The 17,957-nt window shown below is 43.1% G+C and overlaps 1 protein-coding gene across 3 annotated transcripts in view; it reads right to left on the bottom strand.

Annotated features, from left to right (window-relative positions):
- Positions 1-1,329: 1,329 nt before the first annotated feature.
- ZDHHC8 (zinc finger DHHC-type palmitoyltransferase 8) overlaps positions 1,330-17,957 on the bottom strand; it is a 165,055-nt gene continuing 148,427 nt past the window's right edge. Inside the window, exons 8-12 of one of the 3 annotated variants that reach the window (XR_008598135.1) lie at positions 17,520-17,679; positions 15,445-15,554; positions 9,527-10,560; positions 4,748-5,070; positions 1,330-2,764 (exon numbers count right to left, since the gene is read on the bottom strand). Coding sequence is in view for 2 of the 3 variants with exons in the window: in XM_054997000.1 (XP_054852975.1) it covers positions 4,887-5,070; positions 9,527-10,560; positions 15,445-15,554; positions 17,520-17,679 (1,488 nt within the window). In the remaining variant the exon portion in view is untranslated. Of the gene's footprint in view, positions 2,765-4,375; positions 5,071-9,526; positions 10,561-15,444; positions 15,555-17,519; positions 17,680-17,957 lie in introns of those variants that run through there. The other 2 variants (XM_054997000.1, XM_054997001.1) reach the window with 2 other exon arrangements.

The raw sequence follows: 17,957 nt of genomic DNA, 5'->3' as shown, positions 1-17,957 counted from the left end.
CAGAACTGAAAACTTACAGAACTGTTTCCCCCCTTGCAAAATCTGACTCTAGAGAGCAGCAGACTCACCACTCTGTACATGCCACACCTGTCTTTTACCCTAGGTCTGTTGTAAACGCACTGAGAGCCCAAACTTACGTGCAATGGGAAGCATAGGATCAGTTGTTCAGCTTCCAGCCCAAGGGAAAGGGAGCATGAAGTCTACTTGTGCACTTAACTGGGCAGGATGCGCACTACATATGTACTTGTACTGCAACACTTTGGGGTAGTTGTTTCCACTGACACCACATCATTTTAAGCTCCTGTTGAAAAGGGCCCTAATAAGGTAACCAAACTACCTAAGATGATTTCAATATTTTTGTGTGCTGTCAGTTTGATCCACAGCTCAATTAATCTGAAATACCTGGAAGTCAACAATAGCAGTGTTGAAATTCCCAATTATATTTTCCTAAGTAAACCCCCTTAGATTGTGCTGGAGGAACCCAGATCCAGGCTGTGATCCGAAGCTGGAAGTAAAGGCCAATTCAGTCTCCAGCCTGGAAATACTGTACTCGCAGTGGGGAGATGGATCTATGCATGTGTGCCGTGCATCCAGGTAACACACAATGCCGACATACACATGAGCAATCTTTATCTGCACTGTCCCGAGATCTTCAGATGGAAGGATCGTATGAACTGTATGCCGCATATTACAGCATGCGGCAGAGAGGCCACGTCCGCCGATGCACACACAGTATTTTCAGGCTGCACTGGCTTTATGCATTCCACAGAAGTCTTCCCAGAGCAAACCGTTCAAACAATAAACTCGTACTTTATCTGCAGATGCAGTGATAATTCACAAGAATACTTCTGCATCTTGAAATGGTAACATGAGAAATGACCACAGGCTCACAGCCTTTATCAGGATCCCCCAGCCGCCACAAGAGCACAATCTCCCCGCCCCCCCGCCAACATAATACGGTCAGTACTATGGCCTGCAAAAACAACTTGAAAAAATAAATTAAAAGAACCGTGGGCACTCTGTGACATTTCTTACCTATTAGGTTATAAAATCTTATGTTATTCCCATGAAACAGCTAGTGGAATTACCTGCAGAAACTTTTAGGACTTTTACAGCTTTTTTTTCCCTTTAGGATCCTTAGCTGCTTTTTAATTCATGAACATGGGATTGAAAAGAGCAAGAGTCCAGGGGCACCTACAAGACTAACAAAATTTGTGGTAGGCTACTAGCTTTCGTGAGCTGTGACTCATGAAAGCTCATACCCTGCCACAAATTTTGTTAGTCTTATAGGTGCCCCTGGACTCTTGCTCTTTTCTACTGCTACAGACAGACCTATCTTGATCTATTGGATGGAAAACCAAAGCATTTACATTTTTTAAAAGAGTGCCAGTGGGGAGCAATGAAGTGGAGATGTGAAGAAAAGTGACCTACAGTGCAATCGAGGGTTACCAGCTCCAGGTTTGGAAATTCCTGGAGATTTGAAGGGGGTGGATCCTAGAGAGCGTGGGAAGGGAGGGGCCTCCGCTGGGTATAATGCCATAGAGTCCACCCTCCAAAGCAGCCATTTTCTCCAGGGGAACTGATATCTGTGGGCTGGAGACCAGTTGTAATTCCGGGAACTCTCCAGTTGCCACCTGGAGACTGGCAACCCTAGTGCAATCCTGAACACAGCTACATCTTTCTAACCCCATTTTCAAGGGACTTAGAAGGGTGGAACTTTGCTTATGATTGCCCTGTGAAGAGGTTTGTATAGACAGAAGTATCCCACAGTTTTGACTGGACTTTGTAGCAGTCTATCAGAGGAGCACGAAGTGTCCAGGGAAGAACAGTGACTGCGTTTACCAGAACAAAGACCATAGGAAGCTTTGCAGGTCCAATAGAGAGGAAAACTCAAACAGTAGGAGTGTAGTACCTTTTCATTATGCATGTACATGCTTTCAAATCACTTATGGTGACCCCAGCAAGAGGCTTGGTGGCCCACCAACCAAGTACCAACCCAGCTTAGCTTTCAAGATCTAACAAGGTCAGGCTATACCATGCTGCCTTCCTTCCAATACCTTTTCAAGGTATCGCAAACTAGTGAGCCAACTTCCACATTTCACAGAACTCTCCTTCAAGTGGTATCTGAACACTGAGCCTGATGAAGAGTTCTGTGGAGATTGCTTGTTCCATGGCAATAATTTGGTTGGTCCGAGTTTATTTGTTTGGACCTCATTTGCCAGGAGATGGCTTGTGGTAAGTGTGGAAAGCAAGCTACACGGACTGACAAAGCTATTTCAATTGCTGCCAGTTTTGTGGACTGGGAAGGAATCAGCAATTGTCGCCAGCAGTCTCTCCATCTGGCCTTAGAAGTGCTGAAATAAGACACTTATCCCCTGAAATTCGAGCTTTCTGGATTAGAGCTGAAATGAAATTCCACAAGAATTCTGCCATTCTAATTCAACTCTTTAAAGTCCTGAACTTTTTTTCCAATTTCACTTTCAAAATTAAACTCTGAGGGATGCTTCTTTTAAAAAATACACATCTTAACTCTTGTCAATGACTTTTAAGGCAATAATGTGCATATCAGGTTCCTTAAATCTTTTTTTTAAACACATTGCTTTTCTCTACAGTTCCAAAATCCAGCAGTGTCCATGACTGAGAAAGGTGGGCAGGGGGTGGGGGATCCTTCCGAATTTTTGCAAACAACTTGCTTGAGGATTTGTCATCTCCATTTTCAAATCAGCTCCGCTCTGGAGGAACTCTAGGTAAAGCGAACCTTGACCTAGGCAATGGAAAATACATGCCTATTTTCAAAATATTTAGGGCTCATGAAAACTCACTGGTCATCAGGCAGGCAACCATTATGTATCTCTTACAGGCATGTGCTTGGCTGATAAACGCACACAAACAGACTCACACGCACGCACACACAGAATTTCAACAGACCATCATAACCTTGCGCTGAGATGATAACGCACTGCACCAGTGCAAGACAATACACCGTAATATAGCCCAACTCCAGAAGCACAAACGAGGGGGGGGGGAGCCACTGTTTATCATAATGGATTCCCAACTGAATATCTGAATCCCAACTGATTAAAAATATAATCCAAGGAGGAATGGAAGTTGCTTCCTTCTGTGACAGTTCTTTTACATGAAAGACAAACTAATGTGGACATAGAATTTAATATATAGTGGTGAAAGGTAACGGGATACCTCAAAACCACTTTCTTCTCTTCCCTTCTGTTGTTCAGAAGACAATTGCTAAAAGACTGCAAGATGGTCAAAGGACCATTGGTGTCCACTGGCCCCCTTCAACTAAAGAGGAACACAACCGTCATGCTTGGGGCTTGTTTTTGCACACAATGACAGAGAAACCCATGTGTATGAGGATTCCTCGGTCACAAGAGCATTTCCCCTTCATTCCAATGGAGGAAACAGGTTGGCATGCCTACAAGCAGAGCTCATTTTGAGGTGACCTCTTCCCCAAAGAGGTCACATGTCAGGTGGCCCCGCCCACCTGACTCTCGGCCATTTTGAGCCCGTTTCAGTCTGGATCAGGCCTCTGACAGGTGGTGGATCACTCTTCCACTCAGCAGCGGCCCAATCCTGACCATTTTGGGCCCCTTTTCGGCCATTTTCAGCCCCTTTTTGCCATTTTGGGCCCAATTTCAGCCCTGAATGGCCAGGATCGAGTCCAAAACAGCCAGGATAGGTGATGTCTGGGGGTGTGGCACATGCAAATCAGTTATGCTAATGACACACTTCCAGAGATGGCAGGGCGTGGCATATGCTAATGAGTTATGCTAATGAGTTCCTCCAGCTCTTTTTCTACGAAATGACCCCTGCCTACAAGTATGGTGTGGAGAAAGTGGACAGAGATCATTTTTCCACCCTCTTTCATTATAGTGAAAGTTGGGGAGTTCATGGGCAGCAGATTCCAGACAGACAAAAGAAATGGCTGCTTCTTACAATGCATGATTAACCTCTGGAATCCACTGCCACAAGATGACATGATGGCCTCTAGCTTACATGGTTTTAAAAGGGGATTAGACACGTTCATGGAAGAGATCTCTCTCAATGACTTAGCCTTAACTGTTACATGGGATCCCAATGTTCAGAGCCAATGTACCGCCATGCATTGGTTGCTGGAGTAGAGGTTGGCCAGCTGCTGAGCATGATGCCTTCATGCCTCACTTGTGGACTTTTTAAATGCTACTGTGTGAAATGAGATACTGATCTAGATAGACATTTGGTCGAGTCACGAGAGCTCTTCTTGTGTATGTCAATGACCACATGAATGTTTCCTCCTGTGAAATGAATGGGAAGCCAGTGTGAGTATTTGCAGCACTGTGCCAATAGCAACCTCCTCCAAGGAATCCAGTATTCGTAATTTATAGGATGAAAAAAGACTATTTTACTCTGTCATTCTATCATATCACACGCCATCAGATTTGGAGAACCACTGAACCCGATCAAACTGTTTTTTGATCACAGTACAACATCTACATGACAGGATTTGGTAGACAAATGCACAATGGCTTTTCCATTCTCTTCTGCAAAACAAGAGTCATCGCTGACTCACGGTGCCACGCATCTGTCGATGGTTTGGTTGGTACCCAACTGCCTGTCAGAGAGATTTTCCAGAAGCTGTACAAAGTTTACATCTTCACAAATAAGGCTGCAGCTGGTTTTTGGCCAAAAGAATTTTTTTTAAAGAAAGGAGGAGTTTTTCTTTTAAATTTAAAAACAAAAACCAACCAACCCCATGAAACGAAACAGAAACGACACCATCAGCTGCTCCTCTTCTTTTTCTTCTTGTTGGAGTTATTATCTGAGTTTTCACAGTGCACCTAGCTTCATGGCTGGTTTTGCGGATGGCTCTTTACTTCACAAATTTCTTTTTATACTGAAATTTCATAGGTTGTTCCACCCACTCCAGACACTTTCTTAACGTTTGAGTGTCTAGCGGGGCTCACTGGAGGGCCCTGGGGGCTTGGCGTTGACCCTATTCGACACTCTACCCTTGAAATTCCTTTGGGCTGTCCATTAATTTTACTGTGGGGTGTCTTCAATTGGATGTCCTCCCTGTATCGGAAGCAAAAACAAGCAGGTTGGGAGTTAGCGGACAGGAATCAGCAATAATCAAAGTTCCACACAAATATCCTCCAAGCTGTTTATGTCCTGATTCTGCAAAGCACTTAATATTTTTAAGGGTGTTTCTTCGAGGTGTTTTCCACATGGAGATGGGATTGTAGATTTTCCCTGCTGCAGTTGCTGATTCAGTACAGTGGCAACAGGGCTTCCATATGACAGGATTCCGCCCCCCCATACTTCCCATGTCCCAATCCCTCACAGAGTTATTCCCACACACAGTGTGTGTGTGTCTTTAAATGCTTGGTGTGGTACAGATGAAGAGTGGAGGTGAAAGAGAGGGATGAGTGAGTGAGATGATTGGTTGACGGCTGAGAGTGTGGGCGGAGTGAACTGCAGTTTTTAGTTACTGAGCGGAGAGAGAACATTTAGTCTGGGCAAAGCAGGCAACCTGTGTGCAGCCTGAGGGTGTCTATGCATTTCTGAGAGAAATATTGAGTCTGGGCAAAGCAGGCAAACTCTGTGTGTGCCTGAGAGAAAGTCTATGTATATTTGAGCGAGTGATTGATATATCTGAAGCAGGCAAACTGTGTGGGCACCTGAGAGAAAAATTGATATAGATATAGATATAGATATAGATATAGATATAGATATAGATATAGATATAGATATAGATATAGATATAGATATAGATATAGGCTGTTTTCACACATATCTGTAAGCATCCGGAAGATCGCACGAAACTCACAGCATGAAGCATCTTCCTAGTGCAATTTCCTGGCACGATCCCCTTTAATGGCGCGACGGCACCAGAAATCGTGCCATTAAATGGGATTGTGCCGGGAAATTGTGCTAGGAAGACGCTTCATGTCGTGAGTTTCGCGTGATCTTCCAGAGGCTTTGGGTGTGTGAAAACGCCCAGAGAGAGAGAGAGAGAGAGAGAGAGAGAGAGAGAGAGAGAGAGAGAGAGAGAGAGAGAGAGATCGGCAGGCAGGCAGATATGTGTGACTGAGCCAATATAAGGAATCTTTAAGAACCGATAACTGTCTTTAAAACCATCAAGCTTAAGTATTAGCGTGAAACCAATACACTTCTTGTAAAAATAAACGGGTTTTTTTGTTTTTTTGTTCATCCCAGAGTATCTGTTATTCCTCTATCCCATTCTTATCCTCAGGGCCACGTAGTCTCACAAAGGAGCCTGACGCTTGGGCACATTATTAAAAGGGAAATTTAAGTTAACTATTTTGGAATATAATTCCTGGTGGCAGCAATCTGCCCAGAGGATATAAGAAGAGGGTTAAAGGCAAAATCTAACTACATGACAGAAAGGGGGTCATCACAAAGGGTTTATTTAGTTTTTTAAATCTGTAATTGACATATCGTTATAGCATTATAACAATGCTCCAAATCCTCAGTTCTCATTTAGATCTCTAACCCCTTTCATTGTAGAAGTATCTTTTTCTTCTCTTACCTAGCCTGTTTTGTTGTGGAGATATCTTTTTCTTACTTTTCTTTTAAAATGAAACCTGGAGGTTCAGAGAATCTGACAGCCTCTTACAATGCTATAACATTATGTCAATTGCTGGTGGAGAGAAGGGGGGATGATTTGGGTTGATTTGGGATGAAGGAGGAAATTCCTGGTACCAGTTTTACTGATCCTTAAAATGATCCTTTAAAGGGAAGAGGGTTATGGGAAAACATGAGAAGAAGAATCAGTTGTTTCAGGTAGATGAAAATACAAGAGGGGTGGGGGCTGAAGTGATGGGAGATATGTTGAGTACTAAGGAAAAATTGCCACAGATGAAACAGTACGGTTTTACAATCTCCCAGACAAAAGGACTTTTTGTATTTTCCCCCATGTCCAGTTTGCTTGAATAGCATATTTGAAGCTCTTGTTCCTTTATATAAAGAAAGGGCAGGAGTCTAACTATGTGCTGATCAGCTCTCTGTGTGCGATATTTGTGTGTGTTGAGCTGTTTTTTTAAAAAACTCTATAACCTCCTGCTTTACTTATTCTTAAAGATCATATCCTTAGTTTTATTTTTTAAACATCAGTTCATCTCCTCTAGCCTGCCAACCACACTTTCCTGTTGCTTAAAAATGGCTGCTTAATTAATCTAATTACGTTCCAGAATGCCTTCTGGAACGTAAGCCTTTTAACACACTAAAATGTTTTAAAAGGTAACCGTACAATCTGATGTTTCATTCCAAAATTACATTTCCTTTTTGCCACAAGATGGATGATGCATGTTCAAATGCACTCAGCAATTTTAGTTAAGGGATTCTTGAATGTATCCTACGATTACTGGGACGGGTTAGAGAGAAGTGGCAGGGGAGGCAAAAACTTCAGCACAGCAACCAGTCTCATTATTTCTTGCAGCTCGTAGGATAATAAAAGTTCATTCCCATTGAGCTTCTTATTATAAACGACAGGAGATGAAAGAGACACCCACCTCTGTCTTAGAAGCCTGTTAGTATTAAGCAAACAACTTAGATATATCCTGGTGGTTAATAGCTGGTACAGCACTCAAAACACAAGATTGTATTACTCTGCCCAGTCATTGCTAGCTGGTGGATTGGTAGTTGCCTAAGGGTTTCTGCTGGCTTTTTAAGTATGTTGCCAGGCTGCCAACAATGAATGTTCCAGACAACAACAAAAAAGTGGTTACTGAGATCTCATTTCCAGGCTGAACTCTGAAAGGTGGTAGATTATGGGAGTGGCTGTGGAACTCATTGCCACAGAAAGGCAGTCATGGCCAGCACTCTCATCAGCTCCACAAGCAGTTTAAACCTAGCAGATAGGCCTATCAATATCTTTTAGTCGTGATGGCTAAACAGAAACTCTGTGTTCAGAGGCATCAATACGGGGGGCAATAAGAGGTCTTCTTGTCGCCCACCGCTGGTGCATGTCCCAGGGGCATGGGGTTGGCCTCTGTGGGAAACAGTATGATCATTTAAATAGAACATTGATCTAAGCGTTGCCAGACTGCATCTGGCAAAACCTGGGAGAAAATGTGGGGTGGGAAACATAAAAGAGTTTTTATCAAATACTAGACGGCCCACCATGTCACTTCTGTTTTTTTTGGAAGTGATGTAAGTATACCACCACAATGCCATCACGCAGGGCTCATTTCGAGGGGGAATGCACAGGAACACAGTCCCGGTAGTTCCCCAAAGAGGTCACATGACAGGTGGCCCCACCCACCTGACTCTCAGCCATTTTGGACCCGTTTTGGCCTGGATTGAGTCCAAAATGGCCAGGATTGGGCCTCTGATGGGTGGTGGATCATTCTCCCGCTCAGCAGCGGCCTGATCCTGACCATTTGGGGCCCCTTCTCAGCCATTTTCAGCTCCTTTTTGCCATTTTGGGCCCAATTTCAGCCCTGAATGGCCAGGATTGGGTCCAAAACAGCCAGAATAGGTGATGTCAGGGGGTGTGGCATATGCAAATAAGTTATGCTAATGACACACATCCAGTGATGTCAAGGGGCATGGCATATGCTAATGAGTTATGCTAATGAGTTCCTCCAGCTCTTTTTCTACGAAATGACCCCTGCCATCATGCATTCCACCCCCTCACTTCCTCCCACTGGTACCTGAGGTGCTTGTGGACAATAAGATGAGATGCCGGGAGGCTTCCTGCTACGATAGGAGGCCTTGTATCCCTAGTTTGGTCTAATCCTGAAGGGCTCTTATGTTCCGTTCAAGTATATTAGTGTTTTCAACCGAGACATGCTAAGTCCAAGGGACAGTATGGTATAGGTGTTAAAGTGCTAGCTTAGGACACAGGAATCCTGGTTCCAATTCCCCCATTGGCTCTAAAGCTGGTGCCCCTTTCTTAGCCTAATTTAACTCATAGGATTTTTGCAAGGATAAAATGTAAAGAAATCCTATATTTCCTATACTTCTTGGAGGAAAGGCAAAATACAAATGTGATAGACAGAAGATCAATGTCGTTTTGCAACCATAGAGTTGTATTTTACAGACTTTCTCTATCTCTGTCTTAAGTGTTATACTCATAATGTAGATTTGAAAATAACGGATGCTGTTCTATCCCCTTCTCTCCTGTTGATGCCCGCCTTGCTACACTGATCCAGTCGCCATTTCGACCCCACATGGATTGTCATACATCACAACTGGCTTTTAAGTTGTTCCTTGCGCGACGAGTGTGCGTGCACGATGTGTTTGAGCAACTGCATTTTTTCAACAACGCAGTGGAAATAAATGAATTTTAATGGCTTTTCACCACTATTCACACGAAGCAGGCTTCAGTATCCCTAGATACTAATCTGCATGTCACTTTTCAATTTTTCCAAAATTTAACAGTACTTCCCGCGCAAAATAAATAAATAAATCCCTGATCATTAGACGATAAATATCTCTGCTAAGGAGAAATGGGGAAAAAATCAGCACAGTTAAAGAACAACTGCAGTAACGAAGTGGTGCATACCTTGGAGTTCCCATTGGCTGTGCCTCTGTTATATCTACAGCATTAACAAACGAGACAGCTTTCGGGCCGTATGAGGGGGACCTGGGCATCCCACTGGGGGATGACGGGACTTGGTGACCGGGAGACTTGTAGGAGCCATTGCTCACCCTGCCCTGCAACGCCTGATGGGCCTGGACATTGTTATTGGCTAAGTCAGCTTGAAGGGAAGGAGTGGAAGTCCTTGATGTTCTGGTCATTGCACTTGAGAGCGAAGTAACCGAGGCCTGCAGGACAGGATTCCTTGTGCTAAAACTGGATGCGGTCATCAGATTGTCTCTAGAGCCATATCTCAGGACTATGCTACGAGGGTCTTCCGACAGCATGCTGACTTGCTGAAGGCTGTAAGAGCTAGGGGTGTCATACACCCCCGAGTCTGCAAACACAGAGTCCGGGTGAGAGTGGAGGAGCTTTTCCCTCTCTTCCATTTCTTTCCGCTCCTGAATGGACGCCATGATAGTTTTCGACAGGTTGTCATAGCGGACTGGCGAGGGGTCGCGCGGGTGTGGGGCTGGGCTGCCCAGCACAGGGCTGAAGCTCTGTGGCGGTGGGCGCTGAAGCTCTCTGCCCCGCAGGTGGCACATTTTGGCAGACAAATATGGCGAATGGTACCCTATGGAGCCCACGGCGGAATGAGCTATGCACCTCCTTCCCGAAGGGGACATGGGGTTGAGCAAACTGTCGTAAGACAAGCTTCCGTTCCTGTTCGACAAAGAATTGGGGGAAAAGATGCTCTTATACGGTGTGGAGGCAGCCCCTTCGGACTTCAGTGGATGGAGGGGTACTTTGTCTATCCCGCGGCTGCCGGCAGATTTTAGGCTCAATGACCTTGAATTGATGGCAAAGGAGTCTATTTGGAGTGGAGAAGACTGGTAGGTCTTGTGAAGGGAACTCTTCCGATAGTTGGGGATATCAAGGCTTGGTTCTGACTGGTAATCGAGACTGCTGTCATTCTCCTCCATAACAGCTGCTTGCGTATGGCCATCCTGTATGGAGATCTGAAAAAGAAATATATAGCAGAGAGATGAAACATCAGGGCCAGAGCAAGGGAGATGGAATCCAAGCTGTAATACTCTTCGAACTTCTCTTTTGCAAAATACGACTGTTTTCCCTTTCCTTTTGCAGTCACTATTATGGAATACTGTACACAGGTTGGGTCTGGGTCCCCTCCCTGTGTCAGATGTAACACAATCACATGAGTTGTGGGTTCTCCTCAATTCTTATGGGCTCACTGCCCAATTAGGATCAAAACCACAGTGTACATAGCAAATGGACTTCAGCCTTCCCCCCTGCACCATATGCTCAAGCTGAAACAGTCCCAGGGGGTGCTATCTGGAGAAACCCACATGTTCTCTGGGATAACCATAGGTTTCCCCAACATGCCCATTAACATCACTTTGGGTCTGTCTCAGGGTGTGAAAATTGTACAGGCAGGAAGGCTAAAGCCCATTTTAAAAAAACTTAGATAGTAAACTCAAACATATACACAAAAAGCATAACTATATCATAAGAACATCCAAATCCTATCTCTACAGTCATCCACTACTTCTGGATCTAAACACATCTAAATCCTGTAAGAGAGAAGCATAATGAATAAACTACTATCAATTAAATCAAATTGGCATTAATTAAATCATATACCTATATAGAACTTGCTCATATATATATTCCTAATTTATTACTTCTATTTAAATATCTTTCTGTCTCTCATCATATTTAATAATAGTTGTTCTTAATGATTCTTAGTTTTCCGCTACATATTCAAAAATATTTTCTATTTTACCTAGAATTCTCGGATTGGCCTATTATGTATATAAGACGTTAATTTTGCCATTGACACATATTCATGTAGCTTGTTCCTCCATTCCGTCAGATCTGGACATCGTTCTGTCTTCTATTTTGCTGCAAATACTACTCTTGCCTCATATATTTAAATAATTCCCTACGTATTTTGTAATATTACTTTCTTGACATGCATTGCACTCCTGATCCTAATTGGCCTTTCTACACACAGTTCCACTCTATACCTGCTATTCTGTTCCATCCGCCCAGTTCCACAGATAGTTCAATACAAACTGAAGCACATATAAAAGTATAATATTTTGAACAAGAGAAGCACTAAAAGCCATTTGTCAGGTAATAAGGTGAAGCTCTCGAGGTAATCTTTTCAGCTGCGGGCAGCTTGGTGCCGTAATAGCAAACTGCAAGGCTGCCTTTCGAAAAAGCTCTTAGTCGGGTGACAAATACCCAAAGAAAGATGGATGAGCCATTACGGTGGCGAAGAGCCCGACTAAAAAAAGCAACTTCTTAAAGCAGGATTTCTCGATTGATGCCCGCCTCCATTTTCAAAAGTAAAAGCACAATTGTTAAAGGCTTAGTCTTGGATCCTTTCCACTTGCTCTTCTTTTGTCTGTTGTAAAGGTGACCCTCCACTGTGGAGTACATGTTCCTCAGGGGCTAGGCACTTTGTAACTCATTGAAAGATGTCGTTCGTTTGTATGTGGAAATGTCTAGCACCCAGATAATGCATGCTCCACAGCAGAAAACCCCCTCCACGATGGATGAAGGAAGCCCAAGCAGAAATGAGATACAGGATCCAGGCACTCCATGGAAGAAAAGACACTTTAGTCAATCAGAAATAAAACTAAAAAGAGTGAGGACACCCTAAGATCAACCTGTATCACAATGGATCATACTTCCTGTAAATTTGACAGGGACTTTAATAGCCTGAGAGCAACCCCAGACCAACTGAAACAACATGCCAGTAAATGTGATTATTTTTTAATTGGGGAGGGGGAAACAGATGAGGCTCCAGAATATGTCCTACCCCATATTCTGCACACTTCATCCTGTTTTGGAGTTCTCCTTGTGTCCCTCATTGGAAGGTTCAGTTGACATTGGAGTGATATGGTCCCTGTAACCCATTGAGGTCAACATTCTGGCCACAGCATTCTGTACCCAATGTAGTTTCTGGACAGTGTTCAAGGGGAGCCTCACATAGAATGCATTGCAGTAATCTAATTTTATCTAGATCACTGTTGTGTTCCTGTCCATTTCACTGGGGCTTGCACAGGAAAACTTTACTCCTTACTGAGCCTTGAGTTAATGCAAACACGGATGTCATTTGACTCAAACTTTTCAGGCACCATAATGTCTGGGGCAGGCCACAGTCCTATATGTCCTTTCCAAAAAGTTACTCACTTTTACCAAGTATTCACTTCCTTCACTTTTTGTCACAAACACTGGACTGCAGAAATGAAAATGAGTTGGACCAGTTATGAACAACGTTCCTGCGTGTTTGCTGGTGGAACAGCTGACCTGTGCATCTCATTGCCCCCACTTCTGCTTTCCCCAACAAGGAAGAAATTCCTGTCTGACGGTAGAAGTTCATGTTAAGTGTAGCTACAAGGTAATTTTAGAAGATCTTTTATAAACTGGCATATCAGAGAATCTCACCCTTTGTCTTCAGTTTGTTCCCTGTTGTGAGGCTAAACAATTATGCCATTTGCTCCTGGACAGAAAACTTATCTGTAGAGAGGTCAATGGACACTTATGAGGTTTTGGGCCCTTCAGTGGCTCTCACTGAAATGCTTATGTTTGCAGCCACTTCACACCCTCAGAACAAGCAGCATGAATGGAGTTTTTTTTCCAAAAAAATCACAATGTATTTCGTTATGAACTGAAGCTTAAGTAAACCCGTACATTTCATTGAAACATTTTTTCCTCCTAATTAAAATTCACAATTAAACATTTAAACAGCAATAAGGGTGGTGCATATGTTCTTTCTGGAAACTGATATGCAAGCTTAAGGCCTGAAATATGTATGAGCAGCGCAATGTATCAGAAGGATTCTTCTGTGCAGTTCTTCAGATCAACTTCCATGAGCAGGAACTTCTGGTTTGGGGGTGCTTCTCCTTCACAGATTTTTTTTTCTTGCAATACGGTATGTATCAAATGCCCTGTCCTGGATAGTCCAGGCAAGCCCGATCTCATCATATCTCAGAAGCTAAGCAGGGTTGGCTTTGGATAGTAATTAGATGGGAGACCTCCAGCAAAGATCAGGGTTGCTATGCAGAGGCAGGCAAACCACTTCTTGCCTTGAAAACCCCAGCAGGGATCGCCATAAGTTGGCTACAGCACTTTCCCCCACCGTGTATCAAATTCCTCCACACAATATATACATGGTAAGTACTAGGATCACCAAACTCCAGAGAAAGAGTCCAATAGCACCTTTAAGACTAACTAACTTTATTGTAGCATAAACTTTTGAGAACCACAGCTCTCTTTGTCAGATGCTGCATCTAACATAGAGAGCTGTGGTTCTCAAAAGCTTATGCTACAATAAAGTTGGTTAGTCTTAAAGGTGCTACTGGACTCTTTACTATTTTGCAACTACAGACTAACACGGCTAACTCCTCTCAAACTCCAGAGAGGTAGCTTGTTAGTCTATTGCAGCCAGATCAACAGAGAATCTCGTGGCACCCTAACCACTAACGAATTTATCGTGGACTAAGCTTTCATACAGCACTGCTCACTTTGTCAGTTACATCATTACAATGATCCTATGAGAGCAAGAAGAAGGAAACATTGTGTTGGAATTGATTAGCTATGTAATGTTCCTGGGAATTAATCCTTGAATATGACCAAGAAGAAGTCCTGGGCACTTATCTGAAGGATTATGCCTGAAATATTTATAGCCTTGCTTCGGATCAAAGCTGCTTACAAACTAATTAAAGCAATACAGCAAACTGCTTAATAACATCCAAACAATATGTAATTTTGCAGCAGAAAAAATTACAATTAATCCACTGTCAGCTATGAAATGACCAAAGCATTGGGATTTACCGGTTTGGCAAATTAAAGCTTGTCAAATTTAATGGACTTTGGTGACATGGATAGCTGGTTCCAACCAGCTACCCACAATATTTTCGTAAAGAAAGTCATCTTGAGGGCACTATGGACAATTTCTCTCAAGGTACTAAACCTGTCTCTAGGGAGACTGCAAGCGTGGCTTGCATGCTTAAATGCTCCTTTGCAGGAAATACACAAATAATTCCCGTTTACAGAAAAGCAGCACGTCAGGCAGCAGGGTACGAATCTGGCTTTCTTTCTGACATCCTACTTTTCCATGAACATGTTCAGGCCTCCCTCCTACAATTTACAGTGCAGTCCTGAACAGTCACACCCATGTAAGGCCATTGATTGATTAGAAAGATATAGCTGATTTAGTCTGATCTCAAAAGCTGAGCAGGGCTGGCCCTGGCTAGTACTTGGGTGGGAGATAATCAAGAAAGTCCGGGGTTGCAGGGGCAGGCAATGGCAAACCACTTCTGTTCATCTCTTGCCTTGAAAACTCTATGAGGTTGCCATAAATTGACTGCAACTTGATGGCACTTTACACACACAACTCTGCTTAGGATTGCACTGTTGAAGTGGTATATACCAGTAATTAGTTTACTATTCCAGCAAGAACTAGGCCCCTATGTTAGGTTTGCACTGGCTTGATATTTCTCTGAGATATTTTTACAATTTTAGAAACCTTTGGTTTGAAAATGGATTATCTTCTTTCACGTTAAGATACCAAAGCAAGATGCTGTCTAGAAAAATTCTGAAGTGTGCTGCTGAGAATCTTGTATCTGTTGTAATAATAACTGCAGTTAAATCCACTCTCTTACATAACTGGTCAGATTTACAGCTCTCCCCCCCTTGCATAAATGTGTGTTTATATATGTCTGTCTTTTGAAGACAAACTACATGCATCTGATGAAGTGGGCTCTAGTCTATGGTAGCTTGTGCTAGAATAAAAGCCTGCTAACTTAAAGTGCCTCAAGATCAAGTGTTATTTGGGAGAGACCTTTCTAAACCATTTTAAATGGGCTCACCTGTTCAGATGCTCCATGATAGTGTACTTTAGGATTGTTGCTGAATGCCGGACGATACTTGTACATTGCTGGTGTGGGAGGGCTGATCAGTTTGGGTGAAAGGCTGCTCTCTGGGGAAAGAAGGAAAATTTTAAAAACATGCCTATCAATTTTCAAGATGAACCAAAATGTGTGCATATTTATGTGCAAGAGTAAGGGGCAGGAATCCACCTAGCTGAGCTAAGGAGCCCTTCTGGAATTTTGAGGGCCACCACAAAGTGGCTAATGTGAGAGGGGGGGGTCATTTCTTTGCTTTAGGGGAAGAGATGCTGTTTGGTTTCAGTTTCTCCAGAATGGGGAGGACTTGCACCCATGGCAGCCACACCAAGAGGTTTCAAGAAAAATACGTGTTCGTGGCCAAAGCAACAGAGAACAGCTGTGATGTATCTGCCTAGGCTGGGCTCAGCACTTTGCTAATCAGTTAGCTGGAAGAGAGCCAGCCAAAGCTGATTTTTTCCCCCCTGGTCTATTGAAGACCCTTTGCATTTCATCCTCAAGACTCAAGAAGCAAGTGAATGCAGGAAACATATTGGAGGACACTAGAGATGGGCACAAACCGGGAACATTCCAAATTGTGCACTTCATGGTTCATTGCATTTCACGAACCATGAATTTTCACGAACTTGCCCCAGTTTGTGAACCAGTTTGTGAAAACGTCATTTCTGGATCAACAGAGAGCCCATCTCCCCTGTTGCCTAGGAAAATGATTGATCAGTGCCAGGCTGTCTGCAGTGATTAACCAAAATATGAACCGAACGAACTGGGCTAAAATTTGTCACAGTTCATGAGAAGTAAGTTCCCACAAACTGCTGGTTCGCAAACTATGAACCAGCCCAGTTCGTGATGAATTTTGTATTTTGATTTGTGCCCACCTCTAGTAGACACCATCGTGCCCACACATGTTATTTGGGAGATCACTGGTATAGAGCGAAGCATGTATAGAGGTAGATTCCAAAAAGTAGCTAAGATATACACCATCTGAATAAAGTCCATTGAATATATGGAGCTGGTTTACATTTGGTCAGATCACTGATCAATCTAGCCTAGTACTGTCTACTCTGATTGGCAGTGGATTTTCAGGGTCTCAGACAAAGAAAAGTGTTTCTGAAACACCTGTTCTTTAAACTAGAGATGCTGGGACTGAGTCAAATGTGGGACTTTCTGCATTCAGAATATGAATGGCAGTTTCTAGACTGAAGTCTCAAGTTAATTGATTTTCACATGTATAACAGGACGAGTGAATGAAGTTCAAGAGGCTAGCAATGGCTGTTTCCTGCTTTCATATTAAAGTTTTTCTCCACTCAGAGTCAAACCTGGAGCTTTTAAATTCTGGGGGAGCTTCCACACAAGCTCTAAACACACTCCACTCATCCTTTCCCATACACTCCTTCCTGAACCTGCTTTGTTGTGATCTTCTTTGGAAATGCATAGTTTGAATGAGTTATCACAGGGGGGAGGTGCCTGTTTTTAAAGGCCTACACACACCAGCGCCATTCTCCTTCCATCAGTCACTCGTAGCCGCCATTTCCCCCTGCCATCTTAACATAGGGATATAATTTATTTATGTCATTTATAACTCCTTTCTCCCCAATGGGAACCCAAAGTAGCTTACAACATTCTCAACGTCTCCATTTTGTCCTCACAGCAACCCTGTGAGGTAGATTAGGCTGAGAGTGTGTGTGAGTGGCCCAAGGTCACCCAGCAAGCTTCCATGGCAAACTGGGGGTTTGAACCTGGACTTCCCAGATCCTAGTCTGACACTTTAACCCCTGCACCATGTTGGCAATTAGTATTTGCTACAGTGCTGCAATGATATACCATTTAGATTTTTTTAAAAGCCCTTTAGTGGCATGGCAGGGAACAAATAAAGGGGAAATGGCAGCTGATGGTGGAAAGTGGATAGAAAATTCCCACGTGGGTGCTCCAAGTCTCTGCATTCACAATGGCAATGAATGCAAAATGGAGAATCTTCGCCAAGTGGCTGCAGCCAGTATTTTTTCTGGCTTCAAAAGCAAAACCTCAATCCAATTTTGTACCTTCACTGTTCCCCAGTTCATTGTATTTGTTGGAATCTCCTTTGGGTGGTAGAGGTGGTTGGATATCCAGGCTTTTGTCTTCCAGCCCTTCCAGGCTAACTTTAGACTGAAAAATAACCCCAAAACAATATCCTCTCAAGGTCCAGAGGGCACTGCACATCTAATACAAAACAATACAGCACAGAAGTCATGCAAACTCTTCAAATTAATGAAACATTGTACATCCACTGAATAATGCTTGCTCCACTCCAGCAAGACTCAGAAAGTATGAGGAAGGCTCTACTTTTTAAATCATAAAACACAGTTAATGCAGTAAGTCTGAACATATTAATATTAATGCAGTTAAATACAATAAATGCATTAACTATAATTAATATTATTAACATCAATTTGAGATGGGTACGAACCGGGAAAATTCCGAACCGTGCCGTTTGTGGT

Source organism: Eublepharis macularius, chromosome 13 (genome assembly GCF_028583425.1).
Source record: "Eublepharis macularius isolate TG4126 chromosome 13, MPM_Emac_v1.0, whole genome shotgun sequence".
NCBI classification, from domain to species: domain Eukaryota; kingdom Metazoa; phylum Chordata; class Lepidosauria; order Squamata; family Eublepharidae; genus Eublepharis; species Eublepharis macularius.
Note: the sequence above shows the minus strand (reverse complement) of the source record. Positions and strands in the feature narration are given on the sequence as shown.